The 17,363-nt window shown below is 36.3% G+C and overlaps 1 protein-coding gene across 2 annotated transcripts in view; it reads left to right on the top strand.

Moving 5' to 3' along the window:
- Nucleotides 1-17,363, top strand: part of LOC106463698 — a 79,483-nt gene that overhangs the window by 14,583 nt on the left and 47,537 nt on the right. For both annotated transcript variants that reach the window (XM_013923759.2, XM_022391636.1), the window contains exon 4: nt 1,921-1,960. In XM_013923759.2, the coding sequence (XP_013779213.1) occupies nt 1,921-1,960 (40 nt within the window). The remainder of the gene's footprint in view (nt 1-1,920; nt 1,961-17,363) is intronic.

The raw sequence follows: 17,363 nt of genomic DNA, 5'->3' as shown, positions 1-17,363 counted from the left end.
CTAAGTTCGTAACATTATACATTTATTTATAATTAAATTTTATTGTTTTATTTCCCTTTCAACTGTGTCTAACTGCTATTCGCGCCATTATAAGTTGTAAATCACTCGTGGAGCGTGCAGCTCACGTTATGCTATCGAATTACATTACCCACGAGCTGCTCACGTGTGTGCTTCATGAACAATTTTAATTATATTATAATTATTACTTATTTTACCTATTCTAGTCTTAAATAATTTAATAGGATCCATACTTTTAATTTTAGTTACTTTTATAATAATAAATAAAGAATAAATATGAAAAACAAGAAATAAAGTACTTACCCAATCTTCTTTTTATTTGCTCTCGATTGTCGAGGAAAGTTAAGCCTGATTTTTTTTTAGTGATTATGGTAAAGCACTAAACAGTTTTTATTTAATTAGATAATACACCAAATAATATAGACTAATAACATGCAAAACGTAGACAAATTCACTTACTTCTAAAAAGTTTTCTGGCTTTCTAACTATGCGACAAGAGCCGTTAGAAATTCATCCAAGCTAGTCATTAACTTTCCCACTATGCCATCTTGAGCAGTTTCCAAAAACCTTTCTCCCTTTTGAAAAGTTTATCTTAACTTGTTTGCCTATTTTTAATGCAGTGTTTCAATAAACATAGGAAGGTTGTTTTTATAAACAACTTCTAAATACAGTGAGGTTTCAACTGTAATGTTTATTGTTTATGTATTATTGGCTGGTAATTCCTGTTTCACCCTGTACTTAAGCTTTTTAAAGAAACACAAAATTTCTGAAAGAAACCTAGCTTCAAGGGTAATGATAACATCACTTACACTAGAATTATGATTTTTCTTTAATTACTAGTAGTTATTGATAATACTCATAAAACTATGTCACCTCAGTAAAATTGGTTGACACCATTGTTTAGTTTTCTGAGTCATTGTTTAATAAAAAAGAAGCAGAAGAAAAAATAACAAAAATATCAAACTTTTTGCTATGATATTTACAGACATTCCCAGAACCTGTGACTCAGTCATTACATAGATATTGTTATAAAGAGAAACACTGTATAGTATTGTAAAGTATTGTAAACAATCCAAGACATCCCTACATAGGCAGTGCTACTGTCTGCCTGATAGTTTTCAATTATCTGTTTTCATAGAATAAGAAACTTTTGTTACGAAGGTGATTAAATATCAGAAACACAGATTTAGACAGAAGAATAAATGTAAGAATAGTTAACTTTTTAATCTTGGTGAGACTTGATATTTTCAGAAGTGAAAAAAGTTAGGAAACCTTTCACTGTTATTTTGAGGAAAGTGATGGAGGTTCTGTTAGTTTTACTTTATTTAGACACTGTTTAATTTTGAATGGATAAAAACTTGGTAATTACCATAAAGTCATATTATGTTTTTAAAGATAGCGCAAGTTTAAATTGTTAGTATTTTAATAAAGATATGTTGAATCTCCTGCTGAAAGGTTTTACCATCATATTCAAGTTATGTAGGGTATTACATTAATTTTTTCACAACTGAGACATAAGCTATACTTAACTGATAAGTAGATTTATTTTCAGATATAATTAACAATTAGAATAAAATAGAAACTAAATATCTTCCCAGCACATAAACACAGACTGTCATTCCTTTATGTACATCTTGGCTAAATCATCAGTATAATTTTCTACATTTCATGTGATTGCAAAATACACTTCAAACAACTAATCAGTTTCTCTGTATGCTTAAAAAACATACAACTAGAGGGCTACTGATTATTTTTGTATTGAAGTGCAATTAGTGCATGCCTATAGTTATGACACTAACCCTTTATTAAAATACAAAGTCAGCTTGCACTTAACTATATGGGCACATTTTTATTTTCTTATAACTATAATGTAATGATAATTCATATTTTCTTTTATTTTAGTCTGTGTGGGAGACAAAATATGAAAAGACAGAGTTTAGTGGTAAGTCATGTGTTAAACATTTCAGGTTTTCTTTGTGGCATAAAAAGAAAAACGTGACTAATATTTTGATTAGTGGGTTTGACATCAAATTCAACATTAGTAGCTGATCATTTTATGAAGGACTTATTCTGACATAGAATGAATACCAGTAAGGTCTATGAAGTAATAGATATTAGATGCAGAAACTGAGTCTGCATTAATACCAAGTTAAGTTTGAAAGAATAATCACTGTAATAAATAATAAAATGAAAGATTATCATATGATAAAATATAACACTCAGAGGGCGTGGAATTATATTCAAAAATCATTTTAAATCATCATTTGTTATGATTGTTGTTATCCATAATCCCAGTAATGCCATATAAAATTGATCTGTCTTAGGAGATTTGGTAATACTTTAATTTATATGCTAAGTTTATATATATTTACCTAAGAGGTTATAAAGGTTATGCTTAGCATGTATTTAATCAATTTACTTGAATGAAATCAAAGAAACCATAAAAAAAGAGGAAAAAGATTAAGATATTCCAAGTATAAAACTTTTATGAACAAGGAATGCAATCCCCACTTATGTAATAAAAGCAAGTGGTCAAAAGAAGGTATAAAAATTTGGTTTAAAATTAGGCAATTAAGTGAATAATAAATGCAATAAATAAAAATAATTTAAATAATTAATTTTCAAACCCATGATTACAAAAAATATTTTTCTTAAATATAACCATCTCTTGCTTTTATATATGTCTGGTCTACTGAGATGTATTTAAAAATTAGAATGAAATAGAAACTAGTTTAGTTATCCAGCACATAATCACAAGCTGTTATTTCTTTACATATATACTGAGTGAATCATCAGTATAGTTTGCTATAATTTATGTAATTCCAAGATGCACTTCAAACAATTTAATTATTAGTTTCTCCATGTGCTTAATAAACAACATCTGTAAGTCTGCTCATAATTTTGATATTGAAGTACATGTATATATATATATAGTTATGACACTGGGCCCTTTATTAAAGCAAAAAGTCAGCTCACATCAGCACAATTTTGTTTTCAAATATCTGTGAGGCTAATACTAAAAATTTCTTTTGAAAATTTGTAATGACAAATCAAATCTTCACTCTGATGATTTTGAACATTAATTACTTGATATGACTTGTCTCACCTCACTGTTTACATTTTTGTAGGATGGCTCTATGGCTGTGTAGCTCTGTATTTTCTTGTAGTGTGCTCTCATCTTTTGTGAACTATTTCCTGATGTTCAAAGCTTCATTTATTTGAATTTTAATGAAATTACATGAACAATCACTAAAGTATATACTTTATCACTATTTTAATATTCTAGAATATTAAATTGAATTCAGTCTGAGAAAAATGTCTGTAACTTACAATTAGGATAAGAGAAATTCCATGCTTACAGTTGTGGTGAAGCAAGAAAATTGTCTTAGGATGTTGTAATATTTTATTGATTTCTCTTCATTTGTCAGTGTTTTCTCATTCTGTGTGATTATCAAGTTTTATAATCAGGTTTAATAATTACTGCTTTGAATTTTCTTGGATGAGACCTTGAACTGTGTTCATAATCAGATTTGTTTATAATGACCATTGAATTTCATTTGTTCACATGGCTTTCGTAATCTTGTAAGTTCTAAATTCTCTTATTTCCTTATATATTCATTGAATAATTATTATTTATATTTTTGGTTTTTGGGACAACTTTTTATTTTAAAAACATTAAATTCCGATATAATATTTTACCACTTACTGTCTTCTATATGCACAAATTTTCACTTAGCACTAGCAGGTATTTTATTTTCTGTGTTTTTCAAATAATTTTTTTTCCAATTTCAACTTGCATTTGGAGCTTCAAATAGTGTCAGGGCTTGCTTTTTCTGCTAAGGAAGTAATGGCTCTATTCAAAGTGATTTGGCTACCGTTATGTAGTCTTCTGAGTTGCCAGATGATTGTCCTCTACTATGTTGAGGGTATGCCTGAACTTGAGGATGTGTAATTTATTTGCCTGTTCTCTCCCCCTGCCTGTGCTTGACTGTTTCGAAGGAAAGTGCCAAGGCCTCTTTCTCCTTTGTTGACTTAATAATTCAGGAATGTTGTATTTTATTCTTTGATTCCTTATCTGCCTTTCTCATTGTCATGCTGTTGGGCTAGTATCTGGTGCTTCAACTCCCTCACTGGATATTGGGGCTCACACAAGTCATTTTAGAGACCATTGCAGCATTTTTACTCACTTATCTTTTTAGTTTTTTGACCTCCAGGACTTCAGTTATTTTTTCCCAGCCTTAGTTTTCCTGTTTTCCACCATGGCATCCCTCTCCTTGTTCACCCTTTCCCTGTTAATGTGGCTCTTCTGTTGTTGGGACCTTTTTTGAGGTTGGGACACCTTTTTGTCACAAGTACATGTGCCCCCTCTTCATTGTGTGATTTGGGTATGGCTCCTTTCTGTGCCAGGAGGTTTTGAGGGCATTCTCTTGATAATGTTGAGTCGGTATGATTGCATACCTTCCTTTACTCATTGGCCTCCCAATTGTTCCAACTCCCTACTGAACCTGTTCCCGTGTCTCACTCTCCTCCTTCCTCTCCTTTTGGGTTCAAGCTTCTCGTATTCCCTTCAGAGGGCAACTCATAGTCTCAGAGACTACGTAGTGGGCTTGGGTTCTGTTGGGGCGAGGCCCCTCCACTTAGCCCACATCTGGTGGTTTTTCTCCATGGACCCTTGGGTTTTGTGGGTTGTTTTAGAGGGGCTATTCCTCTATTTCGATTCTCCTTCTCCATTATTCCACCATCCTATTTCTGTTGCTTTTACTCAGGATCTACTTCACTGCTTGACTCTTTCAGTGAATCTGCTTGATAAGGGTGCTATCAATTGGGGGATTCCTCTTATCTTGGTTTTTATTCACACCCATTTGTTATCCCCAAGAAGGCCAGGTACTGGCACTCTGTCATATAGCTATTGGCTCTAAATCTCTTTGATGGTATTTCACTCCTGGTCTATGAAAGATGATGGTAGATGGTTTGGTGGTCTCGTTTTACTTTCTCATCTACCCTGCATCCTGACTTTACCTTCGTTTTGTCCATCAAGTCATTCAGATCTGTGCTCTTCTGTTCAGGCTTGCCTCGGCTCCCTATTGTTCTTGTTGGGTGGTCAGTGAGCTTGCCTGTCTTTGTTCTTCCCGGGACCTTTATTTTCACCATTATATGGATGACAGGGTACTTTGAGCTCCCTTGCAGGCCATCACTGTCTATCATACTCAGTTTCTCCTATGAGTAGCTGGTTGGGTTCGTTGGTTGGTTGGTGAGGTGGGGCGATCTTTCCTCACCTCTATACAAAACCTTGTTTGTCATGAAGTATTTTTCAATTCTCCTAGCATTCAGACCCAAACTTCTCCCCTTTGTTATCAGTTTGTGGAGCTACTGGTTCTCAACCTACCCCCCTCTCCTTTTCCCACTGTACTAGAGATTCTGTCTCTATTTTGGAGAAGTGAGCTTTTCTGGAAGCTCTCACCCTTCTTGGTTGTGTTTACACATATTACTTTCAGTGAGATTTGATGGATCAGTGGAGCCTTGAATGGCCCTCTCCTCTTCTTTGTAGACCAACTTCACCTGGTTATTGAATTGAGCCAACACCACTCTGGATGTTCCTTTTCCTCCTTCTCATCTGGAATGTCACCTCTTTACGTATGTCTCTCTTTGTGGTTGGGATTCCTATCCCATGCTTGGTGAGGTCTCAGGGTAGTGGAATCTATCCAAGTCCTCTCCTTATCAGTTGTTGGGTGCTCTTGGAAATTTTGTTGAGCATTGTTTCATTTTCTTCTGGTTCTTGAGGACAGATTGGTGATGGTTCCTTCTTTCATCTTGACTGTGGTCTGATACATCTCCAGGCAAGTGTGTTTTTGGTCGAGATATCTCAGTTTTCTGATACAGAGCTTTCTGTATTGGGCCAATGGCCATCATATTCTTTTGATGGCTTTTTATTTTCTGGGTGCCCTGTTTCTAGTCATGAATTGCTTTTTTTATCCTGACAAGGTTCTAACTATGGAATGGTCACTGGACCCACTGTTGTTTTAGTAACTCTTGATCCTTTGCCACACATTTCAGTCCCCAGTTCCCATGGTTTTGGTCTTCAGTTCCAATCTGTTGGCTGGGGTGGTAGGTACTCTCAGTCAGGATTTGATGGGCCTTTACCTGTAAGTGGTGTCACTTCCCATCCCTCTTTCCCCCACCCTTTTATGTCAGTCCTAGTCTGATGTGCATCACCTTTCTGTTCTCACCTTCCATCTTCATGCGAGACTTTGGTCTAGTTCCTAGCCAGATGGGTTGGCTTTTTACAGCACACGACATCCTTGTGTCTTTATCTCTTTCTTACCCATCCACCTCATCCTGCCTCTCTTCCTGAGTGGAACCTCAATTCAGACCTTCATGCCCTAATCCTTTCTCATAACCGTTGTCCATCTGTTTCTTTTGTCATCTCTCCTTCAAGGCCTTTTTTTCCTTCTCTTGTTGGCATTTGGGTATAGTCCATTGGACATGTTTGCTATTGATGTCCTCTGCACATTATCTCACTGTTCCTATGTTGTCCTTTTTCTGGACTGTTCTTTCTTGCCCAAGACTTTGGCTGCTTGGGAGTGTACTTCCACCTTCACATCCATCTCCCTTCCTTCCATATTCACCTTTATGACCACCTGAGTGTGATCACCTCCTCTGCCTGGTTAGGGATCTCTGCAGTTAATGTGGCATGCACTGATTCCTTCTATAGTTCCCGTTTGTCTATTCCTTTGTATTCCGTGTTCCATTTACTTTTGTCCTACTACCCTTTTGGGTTGGATCCACCAGCTTATTCTTCCCTCTGACCAGATATTTGTCATCTTTCCAATTCCTTGGCTGATCATTTCTGTCATCTGTTTGAGGACTTCATTTGTGCTGGTATGTGGGCCACCCCTATACATTCACTGGCTGTGTCCTGTGCTACAGGTTTTCATGTTTCTCCCATCATGATTTTGTACACCATGATTTCTTTATGTGTGGGTAAGTGCTCCTTTTTTTTCTACATTTTCTCTGCAAGGACTTTTTTCCGCATCTCAGGATTCTGCTTTGTGGCAAGTGTTGCCTGACCAAGTATACTTATTCTTAAATCTGCATTGTTTGTCATATATTCCCTCTGTTGAGGTGGGATGTTCTGCAAGACTGCTTGTAGGTACGCCTCGCAGTATTTTGCATCATAAAGATGTTTGTTCCCAACTCTACACTCATGGACTGACATGAGTAAAGTAGACAGAGATTACTGCCCAGGCCAGATAATCCATGTATTGTAGGTAACAGGATCTGCCTGCTTTTCAAAATTAGGTATTGAGGTTACCCATTGCACTGTCTCTGGTTCAGCATTTCTCAGGTCTCTCCAACATGCTGTTTCCCCCTTCTTCTAGTTAAAATTGGAAGTCTTTGCCACTGGGGTGGTGGACCATGGAGGCTTCCTCCTGAGTGTGCTCAATCCCAATCAGTTGAGAGTAGGGTGGTGGTGTTTTACCTGTGTAAATGGCATTGACACTTATTCTTCCACAAACCTGATATACAATTCCAGCTGCCATCAGGTATTGGATGATGCATTCTGTCAACATTCAGTTTGCCTCTACAACTGAGGCACCCTCCGTTCTACCATACCCCTGATGTCAGTTTCTGGCAGATATGGTGATGGTTGGAGCTGGATCAGCTACATAAGTTCTTACATGTGTATATTCAGGTCCTCTCTTCCACTTACAGTGCACTGGACAATACATTCCCAATGCTGACTGGAAATGCACCCCCATTTCACTGTACATCTTCCTACCATCCCTGAGATGTTGGTTCCTGGTGGATATGGTGATGGTTATGTTGGATTTGCAGATCCTTGGTCTGGAGGCTTATCTTCTCTACCATTTCCTGTATCAGAGGTGAAAGGTAGAGTACCCTCTTCCTACTCTGGGCTGGATATCACTATCAGGGTTTGCCTGGTGTTAGTTGAGGTATACATACAACTATGAAAGTACTTAATGTATCTTTACAAAATTTGGGAAGCTTTTACTAAACATTACAAGTCTTTTGTACACAGAAAAGCAGATTTTTCAATTAAGTATTTTTACTAAAGATTTGTCTGTGAAAATATGGAGTCAGAGTATTGATTGTCCTGAGTGCAAAGTGATTATCGTGTTAAGATTAAAAGTACTTCATCTGAAAATTGCAAATTTCATATGCATAACCTCTTAAAACCTCCTAGATAAATCTCAAACAATTTTATCAGAAAATTTTATATATTATCTGTTATTTTTTCTACCCTAATTCTCTTTAGACTTGGTTGATTTGACCAACTTGTAACCACTATAAAAAGTATGAAATGAATCAAAGTTACTATTTTTTTTTTCTAGAATAACTGTAGGTTTTAACAGAAAATTACAACTGTTTATCTTAAATAGCTTAAGGATTGTAACAGTACATTTGTGTTTATTTTTAGTTCATTGTTTTATTGTCCTTTGAACAGTGAAGTAATAATTCCACCACACATGTTGTAAATCATTCAGAAAATCTGTAGCTCAAATTACTGTACTGAATGACATAACTCATAATCTGCTCACAAGCCTACCTAATACAGTATTTTTATTGTTTTTTTCTTTTCTTTATCTTACCTAATTTAGCTTTATCTAACCTACTGAATTTTTAGTTTTTACATTTTAGATACTTTTATAAAAAAATAAAAAGCATGCATGATTTTTGCTGTCAGTTGATGATGAAATTTAAGCCCACTCTTTTATAATTATGGCACCAGTAAACTAGTAATTTTTATTTACATAAATAATGCATCTAAGAATCTAGAATAATGACTCACAAAAAGCAAACAATGGCCTGCAACTATTATAATTGAATGGGCTTTCTAACTAAGACAAGAGGGGCTTAAATTAATTATCATTGCAGTTGATCTGAACACTGCGAGATAAACTTTCAAATTGCAAATGTAATTGACAGGACTCTGTATTCACGTAGCATTATAACTCATTCTTTAGTCTAAAACTTTGCCTTTCTATTGGTAATAAATGATATAGTACGTTAGAGAAGGAGTAAGACCTAGAGAATGAATGTCACAATTCTCCTATGAGGGGAGATTGAGGATGTTCCAAAATGGTACTACCTCCTCTTACCCCAAGCTGTCTCGACCTTGATTTGCCCTCTAAGCATTGTTAAAAAGATTTTTTCAACAGTGCACCAGTCTTTTATACCCCTTCATTTTTGTGCATTACAGCTACATGTGATTACCCTCCACCTATACTAGCACAGGTAGCTTCTACCATTGCAGCACAATCTTCACTTTTTCGATTAGCATTCTAGTGTATAGACGTGTGTTTTAACTCATTTCCTGTATGACTACAAGATTTTGATTGTGCTTGATCACAACTTTATATCAGTTTCAACTTCAATTTTCAATTTCTTGTGTTTGATTTCCATTGTTTCAACTTGTTTGTGTTAGAAATGTTTCTGTTTCTACTTTGTTCATATGAATTCGAGACTTAATATGGCGGATGTTGAAATTCCCACTAGAAGTAGAATACTAGTCTCCAGGTCTGGTGGGGAAACACAGGCTTTAGTTCACAGGGAATTCCTGTCTTACCTTCTGCCAATGATTTTCCCTTCATTTTACAATTTTTGTGGATATAACTACTGTGTGGAAATTGTCTTTCTATGCCACTTTCCACCTGTTACCACACCTCCACTGCTGGGTTAGGTATTTTTCTTTACCCACGAAATATGTGATAAGGTTTTCAGTGTGTATTTCTTATTCCCTGTAGGTATACCCATGTTCAGTGACTTTCTGTGAGCTTGTGTGGATGCACCTAATTTCTGCACTCAATAGTTTAGGTCATTCATATCTTCTGTGCTCAGTGTTGGGTAAGATAGATTTATATACATCTTTTACTATCTAGGTTAATTTGGTTTAAACCTGTTTGGAGTATGACTAGTATTGAAGATTAGATTAGAGTTAAACTTTGTTATTGTTAACTGGGTACCTTTTTATGCTCATGTTCTTAGGGTTGGTTTTATTTTCATGTCCTTTGTCTTATACATACTTTGGGTGGACTTGTGTGTTTGATATATAAGGGTCATTTATCTTCTATGTTCCTTCAGTGGTTTTGTATATTAGGTGTTACTTATTACTTTCTGTTTTAGGTTGAATTTCATAGTTTTGCAGGTTTGTTATTTTTTCCGTACTTTGTAGATTTTATACATTTCTACATTTTGTTAGTTCATTAGTAATGAGTGCTTTCTCTCAGTATGTTTAGTTTATGTGTCTTTGGCTACACTTCACAACAATTCTGTGGGTTCTATGGGTTCTTTCTATGAGTTTCTGTCTTCCATTTTGCTCTCCCTCGATTTACCTCCCAGATCTCCTTCCTTTCTCATCAGGATTGTACCTCGTCCAGTTGTATTACTAAGTTTGTTCGAGACCTACTACACATAGGAGCTATTGAATGAGTGGCGTCCACTCAACTAGGATTTTACTCCTATGCATTTGTTGTTTCCAAAAAACATGGGAAATTGGAGTTCTATCATAGCTCTTTCCCAGCTGTATTCTTATCTGGAGACAACTTGCTTCACTCTGGAGTCCTACCTCTCACACAGGTAGTTTTTTTGCCTCAGTGACAAGTCATTTTTCTTTGGTTTGTCCACGAGGGTAGTGTCTTCCAGTTCTACGCACTGCCACTTAGTCTTTCTTCAGCTTCATATGTGTTTTGTCAAATGTTATGCTTTTGCACATCATCTTCACTCGCTGTTTCTTCAGACTCCCTATTGCATGGACAACTGGCTTCTTTTTGCCTCTTCCCATGCCCAGTCAGCCACTCACACCCGCTTACTTCTTTGAGAAGATGCTCATATGGGGTTTCTCATCAATTTGGAGAAGTTCTTTACTATCCTCTCACAGTATCTTATTAATTTGGACTATTCTCTTCATTTCCCATCTCAGTCGATCCCAGCCTTCTCCACTTTGACTCTGGTATATGAAGCAGGCAGTTACAAAGACCCTACCTTCTCCTTCTCTCTCTGCACAAGAAGTTTTCTATCTTTTGGGGTTGTGGGCTTCCTTGGAAGCTTTCATTGCCTTAGGTCGAGTGCACATGCATTCCCTTCATTGGATGCTTCTCGCCTAATGGAACTTCCACCAAAATCTCTTGGATCATCCCATCTCTCTTCCACCTGTGATCAGGGCCTACCTTACTTGGTGGCTCGACAGGGACTTGACCACATTGGAAGTTCCCATTCCTCCACCTTTAACCAAGTCTCATCTGTTTACAGATGCTTTCTTGGTGGGCTTGGAGGGGCTTTACTCAATTTCCTAGATATTTCAGGTCAGTAGTCAGTCAAGATGATTACTCTTCATTTCCACATCCTGAAACCTTTTGCGGTGTTTTGGGCTCTGTATCATTTCCTCCCATTCCTGTGGGGGTGGATGGTATGATTCATTCTGACAATCCCACTGTCATCAACTGCATTACCAAGCTAGAGGGGACTAAGTTCAGATCTCTATGTTTTCAGACTCTGGATCTCATATACTGGACCACTGACCACAACATGACTGTTCTGGTGTGTAATGTTCCCGGAGTTTTGAATCTTGTGGTCAATCACTGATGATGCCCCAACCAGGTTCTCCCCATGGAGTGGTCTCTTCATCCTCAGGTTTTTCTGTGAGTGTGTTCTCAACTGGGAATGCTGTATATATATATATATATATATATATATTAATTTTCTTCTCACTGGAATGCCAAACTTCCATCCTTTTAGGTCTCCAGTTCCTCACCCCTCAGCTCCTGGGGTGGATGCTTTCAGTCCAGATTGGTGAGGTCTTCACCTATATGCCTGCTCTCCAGTCAGACTCTTCACCTGGCTTTTCTCCCTTATCCAAATCACTCCTTGTTGTTTTCTATTGGTTGCTCTATATTGGCTGGCTTAGACGTGGTTCTGTCTGCTGTGACCTTTAATGGAGCTACAGCCCCTGCTATTATCTCTGATTACTCCTCTGACAACCACAATTGGATGTTTTTCATCCCAACGTCACCACACTCCAGCTTTACATGTGACTTTTTACCGGTCCCATGCCTCAACTCTGGGGCTTGCCCTTTGTGTAGTGTCTTTCCTTGCCTGTATCATTTCCTTACCAGAGGCTTTGGTCTAATCGCCATGGCTTCCAACCATCTTATCCTTCTGTTCCTCACCTGTCCCAGTTCTTCATCTGGTTGTTTATTCAGGGTTTGTCTGTTTTAACTGTTGCTCTTATTAGGGCTGCCCTGTTGAACACCTTCCTTTCTCCTACTTTAAGAATGTCTTCTCTTCCCCAGTTATTTCCCTCCTTTTCTGGTCCTTTTTTCTAGTCCATCTTCCACTTTCCTTTATTCTGCCAGTTTGGGATCTCAGTGTTGTCCTTCATGCCCTGTCTGGTTTTCCCTTTGAACCCTTTGCCACGTGTTCCTTGTACCATTTCCCTAAAGATCTATTTCGTCCCCCTTCTGGCATTGGTCATTGTCATTCCGATGTTTATGCCATTTATGTTTCCCGTACCTTTACCATTCCTTGTACGTTATCCACTCTCTGGATTGGGCTTTCCTGTCCAGGACGCTAGCTGCACAGGAAGGTTATTGGGCCTCTTCTCCTATTTCTTTACCTTCCTTTTCCCACTTGTTATCCTGTTCGGATCTGGATCATCTACTTTGTCCAGTTTGTTACCTGCTATGTTACATGGCTCGTACTACCTCCTTTCATGGTTGTCATTCGTGTTTCTTTGTTCCGTGGAATTTCTTTGTTTTCCGTGATATTTTTACCTATTACATTTATTGGTTGAGTTTGTCAGCTCTTACAACTGGTGTATTCTGAAGTGTCCATGGATGGTTGCTGTCTACATCATGTTTCTTCACACTAAGTTTGTCATCTAACTCTGTCTCTTTAGCTTCTCACAACCTCCGTATTTTGGAAGATATTTTTCAGGCTGGTATGTGGACAATTCCCAATACTTTTGTCGCTCTCTATCTGCACAGCATAGCTGTGTCTTTCTTGAGCGGGTATTGTCTTCCTCCTGTGATGATTCTACATGTCTGTTTGCCTTTGCCTGGGTTAAGTTGATGTATTATTCTTTTATACATTAAATCGTTGATATACATCATATTTCAGGATCCCACCTGGTGGTGGGTGTTGCCTGGTCAGGTATGCTAAATTTTATATCTTGGCACTACATCTGTATACTTCCAAACGCTCACTGTGGAGATGGGGTGTTTCTGTAATATTATCGGCTGCTTATCCGGTGGTGTTTATATATATATATATATATATATATATTCTTTTTTTCTTATCCGTGTACTATATATAAAGTATCATCACTCATGGACTTTATGAGTAAAGCAGATTGGGATTATTGCCCACCCCTACTGACCTGTGATTCGGGGTTTTTCTGCTTTTCAAAATAGAGAATTGCAGACACCCATTGCACTGTCTCTAGTGCGTTGTTCCTCTGGACTCCCCAACATGTATTGCTCCCCACTTTCTTCCAGTGGAGCATGGGAGTCCTTGCTACTTCCAGTTCACAGTCGTTGGAGTGGTGTACTGTGGAGGTTTCTTCTGGAGTGGGATTTGTATGATAAAAGAAACTTCATAGTCATATGTACCCACTCTATGAAAAGAGGGCTATCATTTTTATATTTTATGTTGTACAATATCATAATATGCTCAATCAGGTGCTTCTCCCAAATGTTTTTTGCCAAAGTAGACCACACTTGTTGATCACGAAATACAAATTTTATGCAAGGTGCTTCCACTAGATTATTTCTGCACAGATGGACCACACTTGCTATACTCATGTAGAACACTAGGTGCTTCTCCCAGATATTTTTGCCTGGGCCAACTGCACTTGTTGATCTCTAAATAACTTGTGTACAAGATATGAAACAGTCAATTTATGTAAGCCACTTCCACCAGATGTTTCCTGCCCTGGATGGATTACACTTGTCATACTACATCATTTCACAAAGCACTTCTCCCGGATGTTTTTTGCCTGTGCGGACCGCATTTACTGATCTCTCAAAATATTACGTTCAAGATCTAAAGTGATCAGTCTTATGCAAGGCACTTCCACTGAATTTTTTCTGCCCTGATTTACCGCACTTGACATACTCCGTAATTTCACAAGGCATTTCCCCCAGATATTTTTGCCAGGCTGACTGCACTTGTTGATCACACAATCTGTTATGTACAATATATGAACAACAAAAAATGCTATGCAAGGTGCTTCCACTGGATTTCTACCCAGATGGACTGCACTTGACATAATCTGATGTATACCAAGGTGCTTCTTCTGGCTGTTTTTTGCTCAGCTGGACTGCACTTGGTCTATTCACATACATTTATGGTCCTTTAATACTAGCCATGTATCCTTATATCTGATTCCAGGCACCTTCTTCAAATCTACTATGATTGTGTCACATCTTATACTATCTGTTGTCCACAGATGGAATCTGTATTACATGACATGATGCTTGTCTCTTAAGTTCTGCCTCATGTATCCTGTTCGTTACTGGATGAAGAGTATACCTCTTCCAGAAGTAGTGCTGTGCCCCATAGGTGTGCCTCCTTTTATAATTGTGGCACACATGTTCTTTCAAGGTGATAGTTCTCCACTTGTTTGATTACTTTGCACCTTCACTGGGCTCTCCACCTTTGCAATGTGTGATTCTAGCTTTGGGTGAGGGGAGGTAGTAAAATTTTTTAACACTGAAAATTTATTTTCAAAAGGTAATTACCTTCTCTCACCCACTTCCTGCCCTTCCTCCCCATGGATTTGCTGGTGCTTCTGGCTTGTATCTATCAATTCTCGAAACCTGTGCTAGTATAGGTGGTCCAATATGAATGGTGGAGAGTAATCACATGATCAGCACATTTTGCTGCAATGGCACAAAAATGAAGGGGTATAAAAGACTGGTGTGCTGTTAACAATTTTTTTTAACAATGCTTAGAGGGCAAATCAAGGTTGAGGTATGTATCTTTTGGAAATACATTTTCAGTGTTAGAATTTTTGAATTAGTTCCTTATAACATTATGAACTTAAAATTTATATAATATTAAAATTTGGTGTATTATGCACATTTAGATATCAAGTTTATTTGTATACATTGATAATAAAGTAGTTTAATTAAATTTTGATGTAAATCTGCAGAAGTTCATGACATGCTGACTTTGATCTACCCATTGCGAGAGGGTTAAAATAACTTGTCTATTAGATATGGTGTACATTATGGTGATAAGAAAACGTTAGAGCCAGCTATTGTGTCCAATGCCTAGGAATGCCAAGAATAAATTAACCCCTTACCTACCGAGGCCATTTTGTCTTATCGTGAGGGCAAAATCGCATTTATGAATTGAAAAAATTATAGAGAACTCATCTTTTTTTGGGTTTTCAGATTTTATTTTTGTAAATAGAAGCATAAAATTCAATTATTTGTACTAACTTGTAGTATTTAATGAAGTTTGAAGAGAAAGGTAAGAAAAAAATCCCAAAATATGTTTGGGACTAAATAAATGTCCTCAAAGGAAAAAATTTTTCCTTGCACTTTAGCATTGGTTCTGCCATCTATGATTGTTATCTAAACCTTTTTCTAGTCTATTTTTTTTATGAAACAGGATCTGGGCATGTTAAACCTCAGTTGTAAAACTTTTAGCCAATCCTAGTCAAAACTGTCAATTTCAGTACCATGTTATTCTAATTGCTGTATTTCACGTTTGACAAATCATTGGATGATAAGCAAAGCACATGATGAAACATTGTTCTCTGGATTTTACGAAATGAATATTGGGTGGTGCTTATTATAGTAATTGCCATTTTATGTAGAGGTTGTATTTAGCAGTGGTCAATAGTACTTTTTTGTAAGCCTTAAAAAATTTACTTCTGGAAAAAACTGTAAGGGATATATGTGACATTTATTATTTTTCTGTAGTAGCTTAAATCATACTATATCATATATCTATTTATATTAATCATTATATTGAAAAATTAACTCAAAATAGATATATTTTTAGGAAAGAAGTTGATCCACGAATGTTAGGGTTAAGATCTATCGAGTGGTGAGTGCATGGTCTTTACGTAAATTAGGGTTAGCACTTTGAACTAAAGAGTTTATGAAATTTATATTCTTTTGCATTTAAATTAGCAGTTTTAAGTTCAATAATTTAGTGTAATTTTATATTTAGTTCATAATACAAAAATGTTTCAGTATTCATAATGATAAACTTGTGTGACTTGTACATACTACTAGTACCATGTTAGAATTAAATATTTTTCCTTCATACTTCTTACTATCTTTACTTTGTAGTAAAACCCACATTTATGTTATTGTTGCTTTATAATTAAAACAGTTGATGTATAAAAAGTGTATTCTGATATTTTGCAAGTGGTTTAAAACTCAGTGTGTAAGTGACAACAATAAAATTCATATGTTGGTTGTGAAACAAACTAAACACGTTCATCTTAAAAATACAGGGGAAGCTGTGACATTCTCACAGTTGGGGTGCTGATACACCGAAGAGCTTAAGTTTTGAGTTCCGATATAAATCTTACCTATAATAAAAGGAATGTGACCAGGACTAATCTTTTAAGTGCTACAAAGTGATTTTCTTTGTAATTTATGGTGTATGTATCCTTTGGTAATCTCTTGTAACAGGATGTATCATGTAACTAGGGTCAGTCATTGTTATTCAAACCACCCTTATGGTAAGCTATTACATACAATCACTAGTAGTGGCAATTAGAGTTTTGTCTGCATAGTGAAACGATATACAAGGACATGTGTTTGAAAGTTAAAGAAATGATATTCAAGTACCAAAAAGCTTTCTTACTATCATATCCACAGTAATGTTCAAATGTGCCTGCACTGGACTGAACAAGAGTGACCCCCAACAGGCATGATAGTTTACGGCAAGTGTATAAAGTTCACGCTGCTAACCTCATGGTTTTTTTGGCACAATATACAAAAGTACAGCTGCAATGAAACATAAACTTGAAATAAAAATACATTTATGAAACAAAATTAATATGTTTTTTATGTAAATATAAAAACATGAAATCCTATTTAAAAATAAAAAATACTTGTTTATTGTTTAGGTTTACTTAGAAATATTATATTCGTTATTGTGTTTTACTTGAAACTTTTACTTTTTACTTGAAAGGAGAGTACATGATTATTAAAAAATTAAAAATACACAACATTAGCATTTTATGGATGATAAAATAATGTAATAAAACATAAAATATAAGAAGTTCAAATATAGGAACAAATATACATATATGTACCATTTCCTAATGTAATTTTCCAAGATAGTAAAAGATGATAATG

The sequence above is a fragment of the Limulus polyphemus genome, unplaced genomic scaffold, assembly GCF_000517525.1.
Source record: "Limulus polyphemus unplaced genomic scaffold, Limulus_polyphemus-2.1.2 Scaffold55, whole genome shotgun sequence".
NCBI lineage: Eukaryota > Metazoa > Arthropoda > Merostomata > Xiphosura > Limulidae > Limulus > Limulus polyphemus.
This window is presented reverse-complemented; position numbering and strand designations above follow the sequence as displayed.